Below are 21,772 nucleotides of genomic sequence, written 5' to 3'. Positions count from 1 at the left end.
CAAATAAAATTAGGATTCAAATAGAAACTAGCAGCAATTAGTATTTGATGCAAAAAGGCTAAAGTAATTTTCTTTTTCTTTTTTCACTATGTTTTGTTTAATTCAAATGTAGCAATCTTTTTATGTATCACCTTGCTTTTTTTCCTACTTTCTTTGTATTGCAATATTTTAACAATGGATATGGATTTTAAAAAAGACAGAAAGTTCTCATTTGGTGAATGATTTATTGTCAAGGTTTATATGCCAAGAAAAAACAAATGCATCTGATTTTGCATATTATAAACTCAAAATAAGACAAGACACAGCTTTAAGTTAAGTTGTTCTGTAGTACTTCCTAATATTTACAACCATTTTTAAACATATCTTTGGCAATGGTAAGGATATGTGTGTGTATCTTTGAGTGTGTGTGTATCCAGCAATACTTTATGTTAATAGTGTATATAACAGTGTTGTACTCTAAGTAAAATAATTACAGATATACATATGTCTCAGAATGGCAAATACTTTTCACATCCTGTTACATTTGGCATTGCGCCAACTGCAGACTTTTGAGCTTGGCTGCTTAGGGTTAGGGTTCGTCCTCTTTTATTATCCAATCCCACTTTGTTCTTTTTGTTTCTGGAAAATGCCTTGCTAGAACTGACATTCTTCAACATCTAGCTACCTCCCATGCTCTCCTTCAGTTAAATATAGGAACAACTGATCCAGTGCAATGCAAACCTCACCTACAGCTTAAGCTACCTCTCTCTATAGACACCCCCTATTCAAAGCTGGAGGGAAACTGTAATGGCATGTGTGAATGACCTTGCAAGACAGGAGGGAGAGAGGGAGAGGGAGAGAGAGACAGAGAGACTGGCCAACTGGCATGTAAAAGGTAGCATTCTAGCAGTCTATCTTTCTCCTGCCATGCAACTCCTTTTGTTGTGAGGACAAAACATTGGAGTAAGTTGATTGAACTGGGGAAAAATGAATCTAGGCCAAGGATAAATCCATGCACCGTTGTTATGTCTGAAACCACTTCTGTACAGTGGTAATTCTGTGATGAGTTAGTATATATAGCAGGATCCTCAACCCCTCGTCCCAACCATCCTCTCTCCCACCCTGCTGCTGCTGCCACTGCAGCGACTGGTCCATGGAGCTAGAAAGGTTGGGACTGCTGGTATGGAGAGAGAGACCCCACAGTGCAGAGGTCAGAGCTTGCTACTGATCAACATGTGATAAGACAGTAAATATGACTATTTTATACATTATTATGCTCTCTCCCAGAATTGGACATCTGAAGTTACCGGTATTTGAAATAAGAATAACAGGCTAAAGCCCAGAGACAAAACAATTAGTAAAGACCTTTTCTCAGTAAAGCAAATGGAAAAACTATTGGAAGACAAAAATGCTTTTAAAGGGCCCCAAAATTATTTTGGAAAACAAAATTGCTAAAATAGGTTTCTCTTGCTAAGATTATAATTTAGCCTTGGTGTGAATGGCAACAAATGGATCCTCAGCAGAATTGCTAATGATAAAATTAGCAGTGCCATCTCCATGGACCTGGATTTTAATTCCGGTACAGATATTACCCTCCTTCTGTCCAGATATAATATCACAGTAAATTCCTTCAGGAAGGCCGGTCTGCAAAGTGGCAATCAGGTCCCTATTAATAAAGATAAGTTTTCAAATTAGGCAAATGCAGTGATTTTATATCATACATTTTTATTCCCTAGATTTAATTGTGTTGCTTTGAGACTATATTTTGTAATACAGTGGCAAACACTGATATGCAATTTCCCAGTCCCAAATCAAAGTGTTGGCTTTTAGCATTTAAAGTCCCAAAGTATGTCAGGCTTTTTTGACAGGCTTTTTTTGACAATATCTAAAATCCTTCCTATAGATATGTATTTTATTTTTTCATGTAAAATTTGCTTAAGAATTTCTTGAATTGAAATATTAAGAATGGAGGCCCAATTGCCTTGCAAAGTAGTTTGTACACTTCTGTCACTATCGGTTTGTGAGTTGTGTGTGGCCATATTCTTCTTTCAACAGTAGTTGATCAAAGTACAAACCCAAAGATCAGCTAAAAGCTGGCCAAAGTTGTTGAAAGTCTAGCAGCATACTAATTAATTGATTAATTAATCATCATTTTAAATAAATAAACAAAGTTTAGTTTAGTTTAGTTTTATTTGATTTCTATACCACCCTTCTCCCTAGGGACTCAGGGCGGTTCACAGGGCATATATAAATAACAATACAAAAGTTAAAAGGAAATTAAACCAGTGCCCAATTAAAAACAACAATAATAAATACTAAAAATCAATTTAAAAAACCCATATTCCCCCATCAGGCCAGACCAGCTAATTCAAATAAGTGGGTCTTCAACCCGCGGCGGAAGGATCGGAGGTCTGATGCCATCCGGAGCTCAACCGGCAGTTGGTTCCATAATGCCGGAGCGCCCACAGAGAAGGCCCTCCCCCTGGGGGCCACCAGTCGACATTCCCTGACCGGAGGCACCCTGAGGAGGCCCTCTCTGTGGGCACGTACTGGGCGGAGGGAAGTTGACGCCGGCAGCAGGTGATCCCCGAGGTAACCTGGACCCATGCCATGTAAGTGAAATAAACACTTTCCTGAGAGTATCTGAATCTGACTAACCTGACTGTTTGAGACACGCAAGAGTTTATGGCATCTGTAGTCGCAGAACTGAAAGGCATTTGGTTGGGAGATGCTGTAGTGCTCACCCAAGTTCCAGCAAGATGTCTGCTTCCTTTAAGTAAAATCTCTGTTTACTTACCAGTCATCATTATTGAAGACAATAAATCCTTGGTTGCCACGACCGAATGCCACTTGATTGCTATTATTGTCCCACCAATTGGTGAATGGCTGCCCATCCACAACATTGCGGAAAATAACCATATTCCTTGGAGAAGAGAAGGGAAAATGGCTGTTCAAAATCTTGACTTGCATTAGCTTTTTCCCAGTCACATGTTCTGATTGGAAATTACGGGAACTGACCTGCAAGATGACAGGCTCTGGGGAGCATGCATATCTTGGTGTTGGAATAGGAATTGTGGAATTTTCTTACCTTATTTGACGCCACCGATGTTCACAGATCCAGCCATTGCCACAGGTTGTATCTGGATTAATTGTTACAGACTTAATTGATCCATCTTCATAACTTGGAGGACCAATCCAGTCATTAATATCCTGGTTGTTAAATACAAATTGGAGGTGAAGAGAAAATGTAAAAAATAAATAAAAACAAGAGAGATTAAAATATATAAACTAGACTAGGCTGCCTGACGATCATAAATTGACTTTTTTTTCTTTTATGCAAAAAGTCTATAAAGGTTTTCCCGTCAGCAATAAATGTTGATCTTGTCTTTTCTCTAATCAAATGTCAATTTGGCCAACTCAATAAATTCTATCACGTTCATCAACCATTCCTGTGTCTGTTTGCTTGTTTGCTTTACAAGTTTATTGGCCGCACCTCTCCCAAATCTTTCTACCTTTGTGCAAACAGTAATTTCACTGCAGTGATCAGATACAAAAACATCAGTTTTTTCCAACTAGTTATCTCACAGTCCCAAGAGGAAGACTTATATCGGCAAATCACTTAGTCATGTAAGAGAATCAGAATTTATCTTCTAGTTCAACACCCTGCTCAAGCAAGAAACTATAGATGTCATGGTTCTGATTAATTTTTCTGAAATGGTATAGGGTAGGGGTAGGCAACCTTGGCTCTTTTATGACTCATGGACTTCAACTCCCAGAATTCATACTGGCTCAGGAATTCTGGGATTTGAAGTCCATGAGTCATAAAAGAGCCATGATTGCCTACCCCTGGAATAGGGTATTCTGCTTGAGCAGGGGGTTGGACTGGAAGACCTTCAAGGTCCCTTCCAACTTTGTTATTCTGTTATCTTCCATTGAGTAGCTCTCGTCCAGCCATTTACTGAGTTGAGATATGATTCTACATCTGCACAGCCCTTAGAACTGTAGATTAGGTACCAACTAAGCATGATTTCATTTATTTATGCCACCTAACATTCCACGGTAACTTCTGCTATAGGCTTCATGTAGGGATGGCAACCTTTCTCAGCTATGTTCTGCTTCTTGATCACTTTAATGATCACAGCAGCTGATTTCAAACTGGCAGGATTGAAATTTGAGGATCTTCTGAACCTTGGGGTGGGTTGGTTAACAGAATTTATTCCCCTAAAGCTTTGAAAAAGGGATAGTTGCTTCTTCAAATCTATCTAAAATATTCACGTCCCTAAAAGGGGATTCAAAATGTTCTGTCTGCCACTTCTACAGGCTTTTGGGAATCATAAACAGTATGTTAGGAATGTCTGTGCCTGGTATAAATATTGAACAGTATAGGGTATAAGATGTGGACTAAAGCAAAATTCCCTCCCATGTTACTTTCAGGTACTGATAAAGAATGAATCCTTTAATCTACTGAGTCAATCCAGAAAACTAACACAGACAATATTATGAAATACTGTCAAGAATGAACAGGAATCAGTCTGGGCACATCATTTTCCTAATAAAGATCACCCATCAGGTAAACCAAGATTCCCTCTTTCTTGTGGAAAGGTGAGGTTCAATTACTTTTTCCTGAATACATAATTAATAGATGCCATGCATTTTCCCAAGCTGTTTGTTAAGTTTGCAAAACAGACACTGACCTTTCCATTTTCAAAATATCTTGGCCAGCTGAAACTTGACATGATCCTTGTAAAGCCATATGGATGTGCAAGCATGAAGCCAACTCCCATTTTATAGAGCCTAAATATGGAACCAAAAAGCAGAGAAACTCAAATTTTGTATCTCTCTAGCCAAAGGAGGACTCAGTCAGGCCTTCTGGACCCAATGATTTTAGTGTCTGAGATCAAGAGAAAAAGTTACCTAACTTCATTCCATACACACAGAAGCAATTGGATGGACAGTTACATCGTTCGTTGGCACAGGTATTTTAATGGGACTTGAGAATTAGCTGAACAGGATGAACAGGCTGCAAGGTATACAAAATTCTGCCTACCAAAACAGAGAAAGAACTACAAAACTCAATAAAAACAATTCTGAAGAATTGTTGCTACTAACTCAAATCCTCCTACTTGAGGCAGTTGCCCCAGTTAGTCTAAGAAACATCTGGCACATGGACTTCAGAAGTGCTTCTCACCTGGAATCCCAGAAGGTCAAAATAGAAGCTCCACCAGCTCCATGACCTCTCTGGTTATCATGATTGTCTACAAAGACGACAGCTTTATCAGAAGGCATAAAACTCCAGCCTTCACCCCAGTTCCTAAAAAGAAGACAGCAAGAGTCAGATTAACTGAATACAGTATGTCAATGTGTTAGGAATCTTTTTTAAAAAAGGGAAAAAGCAAAATTACTTCAAATAAGTCATCTTTTCTCCATGCCACTTGCGAATGACTGTCCCTAGTTTGGCACCATATTTGAACTCAGTTACTCGGCCGTTTCCAAAGTAGTCAGTGGATGAAATGGGCTCCCCACCTAGATCAATCACCTGGTGAAAATCAAAAGAAAAGTTATTGTGGCATACAACTTTAAATGGATATCTATATGTATACATACATATACATATAACTTTAAATGGATATCTATCTATCTATGTATCTATCTACTGTACATACATATATATACACACACATACACATAGGTAAAGGTGCCCCCGCACATGCGTGCTAGTCGTTTCCAACTCTAGGGGCCGGTGCTCATCTCCATTTCAAAGCCGAAGAGCCAGTGCTTGTCCAAGGACGTCTCCATGGTCATGTGGCTGGCATGACTAGACGCCAAAGGCGCACGGAACGCTGTTACTTTCCCACCATAGTGGTCCCTATTTTTCTACTTGCATTTTTACGTGCTTTCAAACTGCTAGGTTGGCAGAAGTTGGGACGAGTAACAGGCGCTCACTCTATTACGCGGCACTCGGGATTCGACCCACCAAACTGCCAATCTTCTGATCGACAAGCTCAGCGTCCTAACCCACTGAGCCACCATACACACACACACATACAAATATAAATATATAAAATGTGTCTGAAAGCAGGAGTCATCTCCTGATAAAATAAAGCAATGGAGAAATCCAATATGCAGTCTATGTTGAATAAGATCCTCCTTCTCACTAAGCTAAAACATTTTGCTTGTCTGTAGTTTAGCTTGTTTAAAAATGCTGTCAATGAGGTTTCTAAACCAGGATTTAAGTTTTAATATGAACCTAACCAACTTAGTGAACGCAGGCATAATAATTCAGCTCCAGCTTTGCCTGCACGCTAATTGCGTAGGATTGCCTGGGTTACACATAAAGGCATGACTTGATGTTAACCTTCAAGAAATACAAAATCACCTCTTATCACTTGCTTTTCAGTGGAGCCAGTTCACATATACAATTAGAAACCATCAATTTTTACAAATAAATTTAAGGATATATTGGCCAGAATAACTTAGCAGCAATATGTTTAGTGCAAAAAAATTAAAATAAGGGGCTTCCGGTGGCTCCGCGGCGCCGGAGACAGCCTTCCCGGGCTGCCCGCGGCTCAGCTGTGTGATTTTCGCCCGAAACAGCGCCAATCAGCTGTTCGGGCGAATTTGAAGCCCCCTCCTCGGGAGAAGAGGAGGGGGTGAGGCCCCAGGTAGGGGTCGAGTTCTCCGGGGCCGCCTGAGCTTGCAGCTTGGGCGGCCGAAGGATCGAACTCCCCCGTAGCCTGGGTCGCTCCCAGCTGGCCAGCGCCTCTGCTCCTGACTTCATGGAGCGGAGCCAGGCGTCTGCGACCACCCCTGCCTGAAGGAAGGACTATGGAGCAATAAGAGCAGGCAGAGCGGTACAAGAGGAAAAGGTGAAGAGGATTATTTTATTTTACTCTCGAGCTTGATGGTTTTTTTTTAAACTTAAAGTGAAAGTGCGTCATAATTGAAAGTAAAAGATGGCGGCTAAACCTCCCCCTAAAACTCTTCGGAGTGCTGGAACTTCTCCGGTGCAACAATCTTCATTACAGGCGTTGCATCCTCCTGATGTATTGACACTGAAGGACTTACGAGATGCTCTGGAAAAACTTGCCCAGGTAATTTTGGAAGCAATGGGTGATAAATTTGCACAGATGGAGGAGAAATTGAAGAAGTTGGAGGAGAGAATGGAGGAGAGGATGGAACAGAAGTTCAGTGTGATGAAGGTAGACATTTTGTCTTCAGTGTATAAAGTGGCTGAATGTGTGGAAGATTTGGAGGAAAAAGTGGAAGATTTGACTCAAAAGAATGTTATATTAGAAGCAAAAGTATTGGAGAATGAAGATTTAAGAGACAAATTGGATAGAGAACTGAGTCTTGCTCAATATTTCCAGATGCAGTTTGCCATTAGAATCAGAGGTTTAAAGGAGAATATTAAGGAAGATCTAAAGCAGCTGGTTTCTGAGGCTCTTGAAGTGGTATTGAACCAGCCAGCATCTGAAATAAAAGGAGGCATGGATAAAGTGTTTCGTGTGAACTCATGGATTGCTAGACAGAGAAAGTTGCCTAGAGATGTGGTGGTTTATTTTGCAAAAAGGGAAATTAGAGATGAAGTTATACGAGCTGCCTATGATACTAAAGTCGTGATTGCTGGTCAAGAAGTTCTGGTTCTAAAAGAAATTCCTCCAAAGATTTTAAGGAGAAGGAAGGATTTTACATTTCTTGTGCAAGAGCTCAAGCAACGAGATATAAGGTTCAGATGGGAGATCCCAGCTGGGTTGATGGTGATGCATGAAGGTAAAAGGTACCGTCTGGTTACTGTGATGCAAGCACGTGATTTTTACAATAATGTTTTAAAAGCAATCCCATTAACACTTCTGGAAGCTGCAAAGGGATCTGGAGAAGGAGAACATCAAGAGGCTGAAGATGGACAGACAGAGGAGAATGGTGCTGGAGGAGATCAAGATATAATACCTTTGGATGATCCCAGAGAACAGAGGGTGACGCGTGCTGCTTTAAAATGATCAAAAAAGATAAAAGAACAAGATCAGCAGAAGTCTATGGAACTTTCACAACGTACTTACAGCCAAGTAGTGGGAGGTGGGAAAAGATTTGGGTGAGGAATGTAAAATTTACACAAGTTTGAAATCTAAGAGAGAATTTTTACAAAATGTTTTATAGATGGTATTTAGATTTTAAAAAGCTAAGTATGTATCTGAATTATTAGCCTAAAAGTTGGAGGTGCAGTGATGAAGACGCAATATATTTTTATATATGGTGGACTTGTAAAAAGGCTAAGGCTTTTTGGATAAAAGTCTGGTGGAACACACTAAGTTGTTGTTGAATTTAACTACGGCAGTAAGACTTTTGATAGGTTAGTACTGGAAAGAGGAACTGCCGACTATAGAAGAGTGGACTTTAAAGGTTTCCGACCTGGTTGAAATGGCGAAGATTTCGGCCTATTTGAAAGATTACTTGCAAGAATGTTATATTATGGAAGGGAGAAAATGGCTTGAGTTTATCCAGAATAAGTATAGGGTTAAGAAGTTTCATATTTGAATAAGTCTTCTTTCTTTGTTTTTTTTCCTATATTATTATTATTATTATTATTATTATTATTATTATTTTATATATATATTTAATACTACTAAGGTTTGTTTTATCCTATATAAGCTAGAGAGTGATAGATTTTAGAGTTTATGATTGTTAGTATATGGTTGTTTATGATTGTTTTTTTTTATATACCTTGTATTTAGCTCTGGGAAGTCGGGGGGGAGGGGGGGGAGGGGGGGAGGGGGGGAGGGGGGGAGGGGGGAGAGGAAGGGGGGGAGGGAGAAGGGAGAGGGGGATTTTTTTTTTTAAGGGAAAAATTGTATGTTAAAACTTTTCAATAAAAAAAAAATTAAGAGGTTGCAAGGTTGTTTTCTACAACGAGCTAAGAAACTCTTCTCTCTTGTTTTTTTTTTTTAAATAGGTCCCTCCAAACACTAACATGCAATGTTAAGTTTGCGGCATAAATTAAAGTTGACATATATTCCACACCAGCACTGTAATTATGATCTTGTAATCTATTGTTTTTAAATTATTTTCATTAGGTGGCTTATTATAACAAATAAGATTATGTTCTCACGTTGTTCTACTACGTTCAACTTTGGCTTTTATCTGGAGCTGGAGGCCTAGGAAAATGTTCCACCTTGCCATTTTCTCCATCTCTGTTATGTATTTGATATTGATCCTTGGTATAAAACAGATATGTAGGCAGTTTACCTCTTGGAAGATGAATGGCCTTGTCCCTTCAGCAAACCACTTCGCGTTGAGATTTTTTAGTTTGTCTAAAAAGGCTTTCATATCCCCAGGCCACATGTGTTTGGAAGCATCGATGCGAAATCCTGCTACACCGATGTCAATTAGGTGATTCATATACTCTGCAACTTTGGAACGCACGTAGTCCTTCTCTAGTGCAAGATCAAGAAGACCAACAAGGCGACAGTCCCGAACCTGTTCAGAAAGTCCGTTTAAAGAAATCAACATATCCAACACATCTGTCCCAACATAACAGACTCTAAAGTCTCCAACGTTGTTCTTGAACTGTGGCAACCATAGAAGAGTTCAGCTTGTTTGTTTATTTGTATCCTGTTTTTATTGTTTCTACAAGTAACTGAAGGCGACAAACATATCTAACACATCTTCTACCCATTATATTTCCCACAACAACCCAGTGAGGTGAGTTGGGCTGAGAGAGAGGGACTGGCCCAAGGTCACCCAGCTGGTTTTCATGCACAGTCTCTAGAACTCAGAGCCGCCCAGGAGTTACTTTGAGTTAAGATGGGTGGCTTATAAATTTTATAAATAAATAAAATAAATAAAACTCAAGTTGAGGGGTCAACCTCTAGGATGGATTGCAGAGGGTAAAATTCAGAATACAGCAGATTGTCATTTAAATACAATCTTATGTTAAAATCCCCAGCTATAACCATGTAAGAACCAAGGAATATTAATGCAGATTTCTGATTTTGACCAGATTTCTACAATTTAAAGGCGAGGAATGTTGGGGGTATATACACATGTATAAGGATGAAATTCTTACGGAAGACTGCTAAAGGGATCTAGAGGAGTGAACAAAGAAGATATAGGATGGCAAAAAGTATTACATCCTTCTCTATATATGTATATGGGCATAAGAGAAAAACAGTAAGTAGGGCCTAATAGTAATTAAGAACATTGTTTCAAAAATAAATCCACATAAAATGAGAAGTTCCAATTCTAAATAATGGTGCTACGACTGACAGATATGGATTTTCAAGTCTACATAGAATCTCTCTCATCCTGTTTCATGGTCTGCCAGAAGTGACAAAGGTCTACTCTACAGCCTTCAGGATACAGATTGCTAGTTGCCAGGTTTCTGAAATTAAAGAATATCAAACTGGGTAATAGGAGTCATGAAGGCAGGATTCCTTGTTCTGACTTCATACCCAGCAATATTCCAGGAGAGCAGTGACAATTATTCAGGCACTCATATGAGTCAATGGAGACTTCATGATGTTCCTCAAGCAAAAAAAGGCTATTTATATTGGCATCCTGCACATGAGAAGATCCCAGCTGGCAGGTCTCCATAGAAGAGGTCTAATTTGGCCCTCAGGGGACAGTTCATCAGGCCTGCAGTTTTTCAAATCAGCCTCAACCTTGGTCAGTCTGGGCAGAAGTTGATTATGCTAGCTCTGCCTCATCCATTTTTTAATCCCTTTAATTTCAAGATGTCCTATGGAGAAGGTTTAAGGATGCTTCCATGCAAGCCCACAAAAGTGGAACAGAGTGAAATTACCAGAAGTTCTGATACCTAAAGTACACATTGTATTCTTAAAACAGAAGGGTATACTTTATTAAAAAAAATTAAAAAATCATAACATATTAAAATGGTGTTTATTCTCAGAGGAGCAATTGCAACTGAGCTCTTGACAGTTCTCCTAAAATGGATTCACCTTGCATGGTTGATTTTTTCTTTGATGGTGGTGGTGTGGGGTGAGGACAGTTTGTATTCTCCCAACCCATTTTTTATGTCTCCAGTTTTCAATCATGTGTTTCCAGTTCATTACCTATTACTTATCTGTGGTTGGTCTGACCACAGTTCTTTTGCGATCAGTATGAAGTATTATTATGTTTGATGCATTTCGGGTTTTTTTAATGTTTATTTTTGGAACAGTCCAGAGAGATTGTTGGGCGATGCAAAAACTTGCTTATTGCAATCAATAAATAAAACTGACTTTGAAAATTCACTCACTGTAGGCAGGTAATTCCTCTGTGCCTAGCATAAAATATAATGCAGGGATATAGCACAGTGTCCTCTCATTAACAACACATGATTAAAAAAAGGATCGTGTGGTGATTCAGCAGGTAGCCTTCTCTATGGGTAGAAATATCATGCACTCACCAGAGTCTTAATGTTTTAATGGTTTCATTTTATAGAATACACTACTACATGGCAACACACAGCTCCGGAACTGCTGAAGCAGAAAGTATTGAACTAACTTAACCAAAGTTTATATTGAGTAGCAATAGCACTTAGACTTAGAGACTTTCTCAGGGACCGGTTACAAACAGTGAGGGTTGGGTCTGCTTTATCCACCCCCCTGAAGCTTTGCACCACCTCGCCACAGGGCTGTGTGCTTAGCCCCTATCTGCACTCATTGTACACATATGACTGTGTATCATCCGACCCATCTACTGTAATAATTAAGTTCGCAGATGACACGACTGTGTTGGGTCTTATTACAGGTGGGGATGAGACAGCATACAGGGCGGAGGTACAACAACTATCCATATGGTGTTGCAACAACAACTTGCACCTGAACATCGGCAAGACGAAAGACATGGTGCTAGACGTCCGGAGGAAAAAGGAGGAACCTGCCCCACTTTACATCGGGGGGGGGGGGCTGTGTGGAGAGAGTTTCCTCCTTTAAATTTCTGGGAGTCTACCTCTGTGAAGATCTTACCTGGAAAGTTAATACAAGCCAGGTGGCCAGAAAGGCCCAACATAGACTTCACTTCCTCAGGGTCTTGCGGAAGAACAGGGTTAATGACCCTCTTTTACCGGTCTACTATAGAGACCGTCCTCTCGTACTATATCGTGGTTTGGTATGCTGGTCTGACAGCCGCGGATAGGAAAGTATTACAGAGGGTGGTGAGAACAGCACAAGACATTGTGGGCTGTCCTCTGACACCACTGGATGACATCACCAGGGCTCGCTACCTTGGAAGAGTTAGGAAAATTCTCAGGAATGACTGGACAGTATCTCTTTACTCTCCTACCATTGTGTAGGAGATACAGCCGTACCAACAGACTAAAGAACAGCTTTTATCCATGGGCTGTTAGGCTCTTGAACAGGAAATAATTTTATAAACTTTATGCATGATTGACTTGCGAGGCCGGTGTGTTGTGCAATTAGCTCCCAAAGAGCCGGCAGCCAAGCGCATGCATGCATGTGCGCGCGCGCACACACACACACACACACAGTGCATTCCAAGTTTGGGGACTTTTATCCACTTTTATCCACATGCCTTCTCCACAAGCACAGGCACGATCGGCAGTTTGCCAGCTCAGATGTGGATAAAAGTCTCTAAGCTTGGAATGGTGTGTGTGTGCATGTATGAGTGCAGCATGCCAAAGTTCTTGGTTGAATTACAAAGATCTCTGGAGAGGAGGAGGGGTGGCGGAGAGCTGTGTGAGGGAAGGCTGCCCCAACAAGCCAGCCACCTTCTCAAAAGGATTCTCTTTTGAGAATGGCCAGCTTCCCTCATGAGGGACCAGGGAGCACTGCTCCCCTGCCTCCTCTTCTTGTTCTCCAGAGATCGGTCAAGGCAGAAGTTTAACTCCATGCTTCCACGCGCAGCAGCGTTGCCCTCTGACCTCTGTTTTGCTGGGATGGGCACCGGACAGGGAAATGCCAATGCTCAGATGTCTGGCGTTGGGAGAAGAATGTTTCCTCTGGCGTGCTGTGCACACGCATGCACGCGCACACACCATTCCAAGTTTGGAGACTTTTATCCACATCTGAGATGGCAAGCTGCCAGTCATGCCTGGGCTTAGGGAGAAGGACCTTTCCTTCCACTGTGGATAAAAGTCCCTAAACTTGGAATGCGGTGTGTGTGTGTGTGTGTGTGTGTGTGTGTGTGTGTGTGTCTGCGTGCGCTTGGCTGCCGGCAGTTTGGGGAGGTGGACCTTCTCGGTTGTTCCCACGTCGACTTAGCCAGTGCAACTTGTTCCGTGCCGACCCAGCCATCCCGAGTCAGTAGGGCTGGGCCGGCTGCACAACCCTCCTGGCTGCTGTGAGTTGTCAAAGACCCATGGCCACCCGCCCCTGAGATTACCGCTACTGTACAGCTACACACATCAGAGAGGAACCCGCTGCGCATCCTCTGCTAGCACTGCTGCCACTGACAAGATACCTGAAGAAGCAAGGAAGTAACTACTCAATCACTTTTTCCTACTAGTCTGCTTGCGGGCCAGATCTAAACACATCACCGATCTGGCCTGCAGGCCTTGAGTTTGGCATGTCTGTTCTAGGGTGTTTATCTACAAGTGCCAGAAACCTGGCTTAAGAATGAGGCTCTCCATATGCAGTCTCACTGGGCATGACTGTTCCCACCATTAAAAAATAAAAAAACCCAGAATGTACATATATATAGTTCATTTAGCGACCGTTCAAAGTTACAACAGCACTGAAAAAAGCGACTTAGGACTTTTTTCACCGTTATGACCACTACAGCATCCCCATGGTTACATGACCAAAATTCAGGCGCTTGGCAACTGACTCATATTTATGACGGTTGCACTGTCCCAGGGTCATGTGATCCCTTTTGAGACTTTCTGACAAGCAAAGCCAGTGGGGAAGCCAGATTCACTTAACAACCGTGTTGCTAAGTTAACAACTGCAGTGATTCACTTAACAATTGTGGCAAGAAAAATCATAACATGGGGCAAAACTCACTTAACAAACGTCTCACTTAGCAACAGAAATTTAGGGCTCAGTTGTGGGTGTAAGTTGAGGACTACATGTAATGAATTCAGAAAAGTACCTGGTGTAGATCATGGTAATTTTCTATCTCTCCACTGGCTGTTCTGCATTTCCCGTCATTGAAATCCCATCCAGAGTATGGTACAGCAGGAAATTCTTTCTTGTTTGAATCAAAGTAGCTTCCACATGTAGAATGGTGGCCAGATCCAGCAGCAGCACCACACATATGGTTGACAACAGCATCCACATAAATGTATACCTGAGCAGATAATTGTCAATCAGGTTACAGCAAGGCTGTCCTCTATGGGCATGGAAGGGAAGTGACACCATTATACATATTACATAATCCATGCCTGTCACACAGTGATGTCGTTATGACATCCCCCTATGACATCATAGTACTGTTCTGTGGCAATGCCATATGAACACAGCATTCATCTTTTTCTTTAATCACAAACAAGACAGATATTCTGTGGTTTGTGAAAAGAAACATTAATTTCTAGCCCATTGGAATCAGAAGTGTAGCTTTACAAAACTAGACAAAAATTCCTTCCTAAACTATAGATGACGAAGTCTCCAGATCGATACTTGCATTCACAATCTGGCCTTAACTGAAAAATCATTTTTTCAAACTACAATAGGGACACGTTAATAGCTAATTGATTGTAAAGATGACTAAGTGAGATGACACGTGTAAACGCTTGGAGGTGTTGCCATGCAGTTGCAAGGTATTATAATTGCATATCCCCACTCTCTTACTGGCATAATTCAAGATGCTGCAACATTTTTTTTTAATCCCATTTATAACCAGCCCTTCTCCGAAGACTCAGGGCGGCTTACAATCTAAGAAGCACAAATCAATGTGCTTAGCAATAGCCTTCATTCTATGTATATGCCTGCTTATTAGGGCTTTCATCCCCCCCACAAGTGGCATTATTACGAAGTCAGCTTATTGCCTCCAACAATCTGGGTCCTCATTTTACCTACCTTGGAAGGATGGAAGGCTGAGTCAACCTTGAGCCTGGTGGGACAATTTGCTTGTATTCAACCTATCTTAGGAACACTTTCTCCCTTGGGCTTCTAATATACCTTTGAAAGCTACCCAAAGCTGCCCTTTGGATGATACCATCTGTGCACCAGGCTCAGTTAAAGGCATAGAAATCACATTCTTGGCCGGTGTCCCATTCCTTCCTGCACTGATTTGCCAAAGTACAGTTCTGAGCTTTGTGCGCTGGCAGCATCACAGCCAAAGGATATCAAATAAAAGACTTTGTGCTTGTGAGGGCGATCATCAGTCTGTCCCTCCAGAACCTATCCAATCCTAATTTACATTTCACCTTTCTCTGTAGGGCAGAGATAAAAGAGTAGCAGTGAAACAATTTACAAGAACCCAGCGGATGATTTCACAGTCAAGACGAAGTTTGCTTTCCCATGCTGTGCTTTTTGAAAGCTCCTTGCTGATCCTCCCTCCTTTCCCAATTTAGAGATGGATGGTGGCTGGTTTGTCTTCCCAAAATAGCTCCTATTACTACACTTGTATTATTTAGACCCAGCTTGTAGTTCAGGCTCCTAGCTGACAAGGAATGATGCAAAGCATAGTTCTCCCAATTCCCAGCAGGAGCAAGTCAACATGGACTGAGGTGTCTGGTATCAAATGTTAATTATGTCAAATATAATTTTTGTGATTCCTTACATTTCTAGGCACTGAGAGTCACATGAACTACATATCTTATCATTTTTGAAGGGTGAATGTTTCTGTGCGTGCATATGAAATTGTAGAAGACTACATTGTATAGCTGTAGTAACTAAAATCCAGCAAGGAACTTTTGTCCTCATTTTGTTAATTCAAAGAAAAGATCACCTCAGGCAGTCTCTCAGCATTTTATTGCCCTCAAAATTAGATTTTCTGGAACGTGATTATTTGGAAGGAGCTAATCTTAAATAGATGACTTTACGATATTCAAGCCCATTTTCTAAATTAATCCAATCAAAGTGATTCCATTTTGAACTGACTAAAGGGAGATAGTCCTACCACTAGTTTGAGAATGCAAGCTATAATTTAAAAATACGTATCACTGTTAGGGAAGCAGACTTAACTTGAACCAAAGATCTTAAAACAGAATATGAGCTCACTTACTCCAACATTGTTACATCTGTTCACCATGTCTTTAAATTCGGACTCATTTCCAGATCGTGTACACAACTTGTAGCTGATGGGCTGGTATCTTTCCCACCATGGTCTCCATGGTGTTGTAATGACAAGGTTTTCATTTGGAGGAGAGATCTGTGAATTGAATATCATCCAACAACATCACAGTAGCTCAGTGGCAGGTTGAAAATCCTTTTTTACATAGTCCATGGAAAACAGGCAACATAGGAGATACAACATACAGTACAATCCTTATCTCAGTTTAAAGCAGGGGTGTCAAACTCAATTTCATTGCGGGCCGCATCAGCATTGCAGTTGCCCTCAAGGGGCCGGGTGGGTATGGGTGGGCGTGGCCAGCTTTACATTGTTGGCATCAAGGGTGCCTATGGGGGCCTGGGCAGGAGTGGGACAGATTTGAGGGTCTCTGGCAGGAGGAGGGTCTCTGGGCCAGGGCCAAGGCAGTGGGGGCCGTTCCCTCACTGTTTCCAGGATGGCTTCGCGGGCCACATGAAACCACGGGCCGGATCTGGCCCCCGGGCCTTGTGTTTGACATGTCTGGTTTAAAGCACTTGGGTTTCTTAAGGAATCCTTTAAACAAAAAAGTTTGGAAAAGCCCAGTGTGCACAAAGCCGAGTCTTTCCTTACTTTTTCCTTCTCAAGTTCATGGGTTTTCTTGAAATCAGAAACTGAAGAGTGACTAGAAATCCTATGAATTCTGTTTCAGTTAACCCAAAGCCTATAAAACATCTTCTGGCTTCATAAGGTTATCCCCTCATGCAAGCAGTTTTCCCACCCTTTCAAAATAAAATATTTATTAGGAGAAAACTAGTTTTGCAAGACTAATTCACTGCAGAAGTGAACTACAGTCTGAAATTCACCTCTGTTACTCTACAACAAGAACATATAATCCATCCGATGCTCAGAATATTATTGGATCATAACTGGGCAGTAGGCTTGCTTGCTCATTGGACAAAACATTGATTTCTACTGGGTGGCAATAAATTTTGAATACGAAGTGAGATTGACTGTCTTATTTTCAATGCAAACAGCAACTTCTACTGGGTTAATAAAATAAACAAGATGCATTGTACATGAAGTCTATTTTACGTCAGTTATAGCCATCTAGAAAAGTTGCCATGTCTTCATTATATATATATTCTTAACGAAGTACTAGAGGAACATTCAGTCTATATAATAGACCAGAATGCTAATGAATATATGCTAGACAGAATGATAAATTCGATATTACTCATTAAAATAAGTTGTTTGTTACACATTGGTTTGGAAAGTGTAAATAAAATACTGGTCCAGCTTGTTATATTGCAGGATGGGTAATAAAATAGTAAATCCCATTATTCTTCTATTTCTTCTGAATAATATAGGAACATATTTACAATCAGATGGAAAGCTATAACAATCAGCATCTGATGGAGTATTATCATTAGCAAAATGGTCATCAGTAAAAATTCCTCAGCTTTAATACTCTGCAGTGCTTTCATTTCCACAATCCCCATTATAGATGATATAGCCATTAAAAAAAATAACACCACGGTTGTTTTCTTTCTATTGTGCCAGAGCCCTTATGATTGATGAAGTACATAATGAAGGGGCAGCTGAGGTGCTCGGATTGCCATATTGAAAATAAAAGCTGAATAAATCAGGAATCTGACTGTCTGTTGATGCAACAACTTTTCTACAAACTGACTGGGAAACCCTGGAAGTGGAGTCAGCATGCTTGAAAGATGATTTAGTGATTTATACCATGGGGGAAAAAAATTTTCCACAGACCTTCACTGTTGTTAATATTGTTGAATTTCAATTTCAATTAAATTCAATATTTTCTGGGAATTAGAGAAAGTGTGCCAAAGACATAAGATATCTTTCCCAGATGTTGCCACCAAAATCTGCCTACCTGAACACCACCGAATCCATTAGGTGCTAAGTAACGCTCGCATTCAAGAGCAATGTCATTCCAACGCCATTCAAAGAGGTGAACAATAGATGTCCTTCCAGGCAGCGTATTTGGGTTATACTGAGCCCAACAAAGTTCTAGACCGGCAAAGAGAATTAAAAACCACATACTGCCTTGGGTAATGGCTCTTCCTGTGCTCCAAGTTGCAGTTTTCAGTGCTGCATTTATATTTCTGGTACAGCTCAAAGTACATGTCATGACACAATTGGCTGCATTTAGCAAATTTCCATTCATCCAAGGTCACGCCACTTGACGGTTTAAATAAGAAAAACAGGTGAAGATAAAGAACCAGGTTCCCTGGGGAAAAACTGTCAATGCATAAACCAAGATAAGATTCAGAGGGATTAATCACATCCATGTCTTCGGCCAAATAAATTAGTTAATGTACTATCTGCTTCAAGGAGTTCTACAAGTCAGACAGACATCAGAGGCCTCCAGCATATGATGATCTGTTCTTTGTAACACTCATTCCCCCAAATGATTCATAACTTTGCCTAGCATTAAGCCAGGGGAACAGCCCAATATATTAGCCTGCCTGAGATTAAATGGCAAAAAGTACATCGCATCCTAGACCAAGATACAACATCTGAACCAATGAAAACCCACATAACTCCCCTCTCATCCCAATAATAAAATTAAGACATAAAGTCTTGCTACTTTTCCATGACATTAAAAACTCTGGGTTTGCCCACTACATAAAGGTAGGGATTTAACAGTTTAGTCTTTAGCTCAACACCTTTCTTTTGAATTTTGGGGGTCTTTTGTGTTCTGTGGACCAGAATTATTCTGCACTGGGAAAATTCTGCATGAAGTGCTGTGACTACAGGTTGTCCTCAATTTACATCCACAATTGAGCCCAAAAAGTGTGCTGTTAAGTGAGAATTTGTTCAGCTTTGCCTCATTTTACGATCTTTCTTGCCACAGTTATTAAGTGAGTCACTGCAGTTGTTAAGTTAGTAACCTAGTTGCTAAGTGAATCTGGCTTCCCCCATTGACCTTGCTTGTCAGAAGGTCAGAAAAGCTGATCACATGACCCCGGGACACTGCAACGGTCGTTAAGTATGAACCAGTTGCCAAGCATCTGAATTCTGATTACATGATCGTGGGGAGGCTGCAAAGGTTGTGTCAAAAATGGCCATAAGTCACTTTTTTTCAGTGCTGTTGTAACTTTGAATGGTCACTAAATGAACTCTTGCAAGTCGAGAACTACCTGTATAGTGAGTTGGCAGAGATGGGTTTTGTTGTTTGCTTTGGATTTTCCTTCTTCTTTATCGGCCACCAGTCCTGTAGCCAAAGTAAGATTGGGGATTACCACATGAAAGGATGTTTTGCTACATGCAGGAGTTACATTTCATTTTTTAAAAATAATTTCCTTAAATTTGTGATACCAAACTTGGTTTGGGCAAGAAACACTTATTATCTGGGAAAAGGGGGGGGGGAGAAGCAATTATCAAGAGCTGATAGGAGATAATCACTTCTTGCTTTTTGATCCTTTTCTATTGATACCCACTGATTAGTGGAAGCAGCTTTCATGTCCCAGAGGAGTGACAAAAACTCTTATCAGGATGTTAAGGGTTTTTCATCAGCCCTCCAAAGCTTCCACAAATATCAGTCAAGTCCACTTTAAAGTCCCAAAGTTGCAAGTTACAAGAGGTAAAAAACTGAGCATCCTGTTCAGAGAGGTTATTCTCATAAAAACTGCTTGTTGGGGGACAAACAATGAGGTGGAGTTACCATCCTCATACCTTGTTGATGGGTTTTCCAAGAACACCCAGCTAGCAAGAATTGAGGTCCAATATTGGAATGTCTCTGCAGGGCACCTTTGCATGGACAAAGCATCCAAAGTTTATTTAACAATATTAACAGGAAGATTTGAGCTATGAATGGCATTTATTTTTGAGTAAATTTCGAGACAGGTTTAACAACATGTTACGTTGGCTGATAATATGAGGCAGCCAAGATCGGCTATTGCAACTATTCTGGTTTTCCTCAATCTTTCAGCAAGTATCAATATCATAGAACATATCCTTCTGAACCACCAAGAGGGAAGAAATCAAGCCAGACCCCTGATATATGGGGTGCTTCAGAGTTTTAGGTTCTTGCTCCTCTCTTTAGTTTCTATATGAGATGCTGGATGAAGCCCTCCATTAGTTTCAAGTCAGGTATCATCAGAACACTGATACTCAGCGGTAAATCTCAACCATAGGCTGAACAAGCGATGCTATCAAGATCTTATCTCAGTGACTGAAGGCTGTGTGGGTCTGGATGGAGAGGACCAATTTCAATACGACTAGTGTCTTGGGATTTTGGGACTACCCAGGCAGGAGAGACAGCAATTTTTATTCTGGAAGTTATTCTTCTCCCTTCAACACTGGCACACACTTTGGGGGTTTTCATTGCAGGTCTTCCTTGCATAATTCATCTAGCTGCCAATTGTGCCCATACATGGACTAGGAGGAGAATCACTCAGGTTTTGCTTGCCTTGCATTTGGACTATTGCAATGCACTCTTCATATGTCCATCTTTGAAGACCACTTCAGGAACTACAGCTGGTCCAGGACACAGTGGTAAAATAAGTTATGGGTATGCACAATATGTCCACGGAACAAATCTTTGTAAACTGTACTACTTACCAGTAAGCTTCAGGCTGCACTCCAATTTATAAAGCCCTTCACGACAAAGGGCCTAATTGTTTGAGGGCCATCTATCTTTTCTATTCATTCCATATAATCAGGCAACGTAGCCTGGTAGGACTCAGGAAGCAAACCTTCTCAGTTGCATCGTTCATTCTTTGGAATTATACTCTTCTCCCAGATATTCATATGGACTTCACTGACCATCCCAAGCCTTGGGTTAGAATGGGATGGAAATGAATTCCTTGTAGGATAACTGTCTGTTAAAGTTTATATTATTTTATTCCACATGTTCTTGGTATTGTTTTGAATTGCATTGCTGTAAGTTGTCTTACATTGTACACCACCATGAGTTATGATGGGGTCAGCCTATACAAGTAATAATCATGTAAAAATCAGCTTTATAATACACAGAGAACAGAAACCAATCAAATAGGAGAAATGTTCATCAGTATATATTACAGTCTGGCTTCAACATGAATTGCAATGAACGGATGCTTTGCTTGGTAATTAATCTGGAAATGAGCCATGCCGTTAGCAGCAACATGGATTTGAATTCCTGTGCAAGCCTTGCCTTCTTTTTGTCCAATAAACCCCAGCAGGAAGACCAGTTGGAAGGACTACCGACAAGTTCCTGTACAATAAAAGATAATTTTATTCTTTTATTTATATTCAGAAAATGATATGCCACCCATTGCTATGAATGTCTTATAAAATGTATAATAGAAATGGTTACGCATCAAATCAAGAAATATAGAACACTAAAATACTAAAACATTAACCAGCCTGGGTAAATAAGAATGTTTTCAGCTCATTTCCAAATTGTTAAGAGGGAGGAGCCTTGTTTCACCTTCAGTGACCATATGGTTTCACAATTTGGAGAAAAGTTAAACAGCGACTTAAAAACTTACCTGTTCCAGCAGTCCGGCCTGGCCTGATAGCTCTAATTGGGGTCCCAGTTTGTTTTTACTATTGTTTTTCACTATTGTTCAATCTGTATACCTACCTTACTCTGTACACCGCCCCGAGTCCCTCGGGAGAAGGGCGGTTTATA

The 21,772-nt window shown here is 40.7% G+C and overlaps 1 protein-coding gene across 2 annotated transcripts; it reads right to left on the bottom strand.

Annotated features, from left to right (window-relative positions):
- Positions 1–210: 210 nt before the first annotated feature.
- Positions 211–21,168, bottom strand: LOC310638114 (pancreatic alpha-amylase-like). Of its 2 annotated transcripts, XM_083358878.1 has the most exons (12): positions 20,719–21,168; positions 19,296–19,369; positions 18,026–18,393; positions 16,102–16,248; positions 14,026–14,223; positions 9,220–9,450; positions 5,382–5,515; positions 5,168–5,290; positions 4,674–4,773; positions 3,068–3,189; positions 2,777–2,902; positions 211–1,645 (listed from the first exon to the last, which is right to left on the bottom strand). In XM_083358878.1, exons 3-12 carry the CDS (start codon positions 18,317–18,319, stop codon positions 1,456–1,458), a joined length of 1,665 nt encoding a protein of 554 aa, XP_083215004.1. In that variant the 5' UTR covers positions 18,320–18,393; positions 19,296–19,369; positions 20,719–21,168; the 3' UTR covers positions 211–1,455. The 2 variants fall into 2 exon arrangements, with proteins under 2 accessions (XP_083215004.1, XP_083215005.1); XM_083358879.1 differs by lacking the exon at positions 19,296–19,369.
- Positions 21,169–21,772: the final 604 nt, after the last annotated feature.

This window comes from Vipera ursinii (assembly GCF_947247035.1).
Source record: "Vipera ursinii genome assembly, chromosome: 3".
NCBI lineage: Eukaryota > Metazoa > Chordata > Lepidosauria > Squamata > Viperidae > Vipera > Vipera ursinii.
Note: the sequence above shows the minus strand (reverse complement) of the source record. Positions and strands in the feature narration are given on the sequence as shown.

Bases quoted from the DNA above. Each gene is read 5' to 3' on its own strand.
- LOC310638114 (XM_083358878.1), bottom strand. From the start codon at position 18,319: ATGAATGGAAATTTGCTAAATGCAGCCAATTGTGTCATGACATGTACT. The intron at 9,451-14,025 runs GTACTTTTCTGA...CTTTCTGAACAG, and splicing joins ATTACCATGATCTACACCAG to GTTCGGGACTGTCGCCTTGT. The intron at 2,903-3,067 runs GTAAGAAAATTC...CTCTTCTCCAAG, and splicing joins CATCGGTGGCGTCAAATAAG to GAATATGGTTATTTTCCGCA.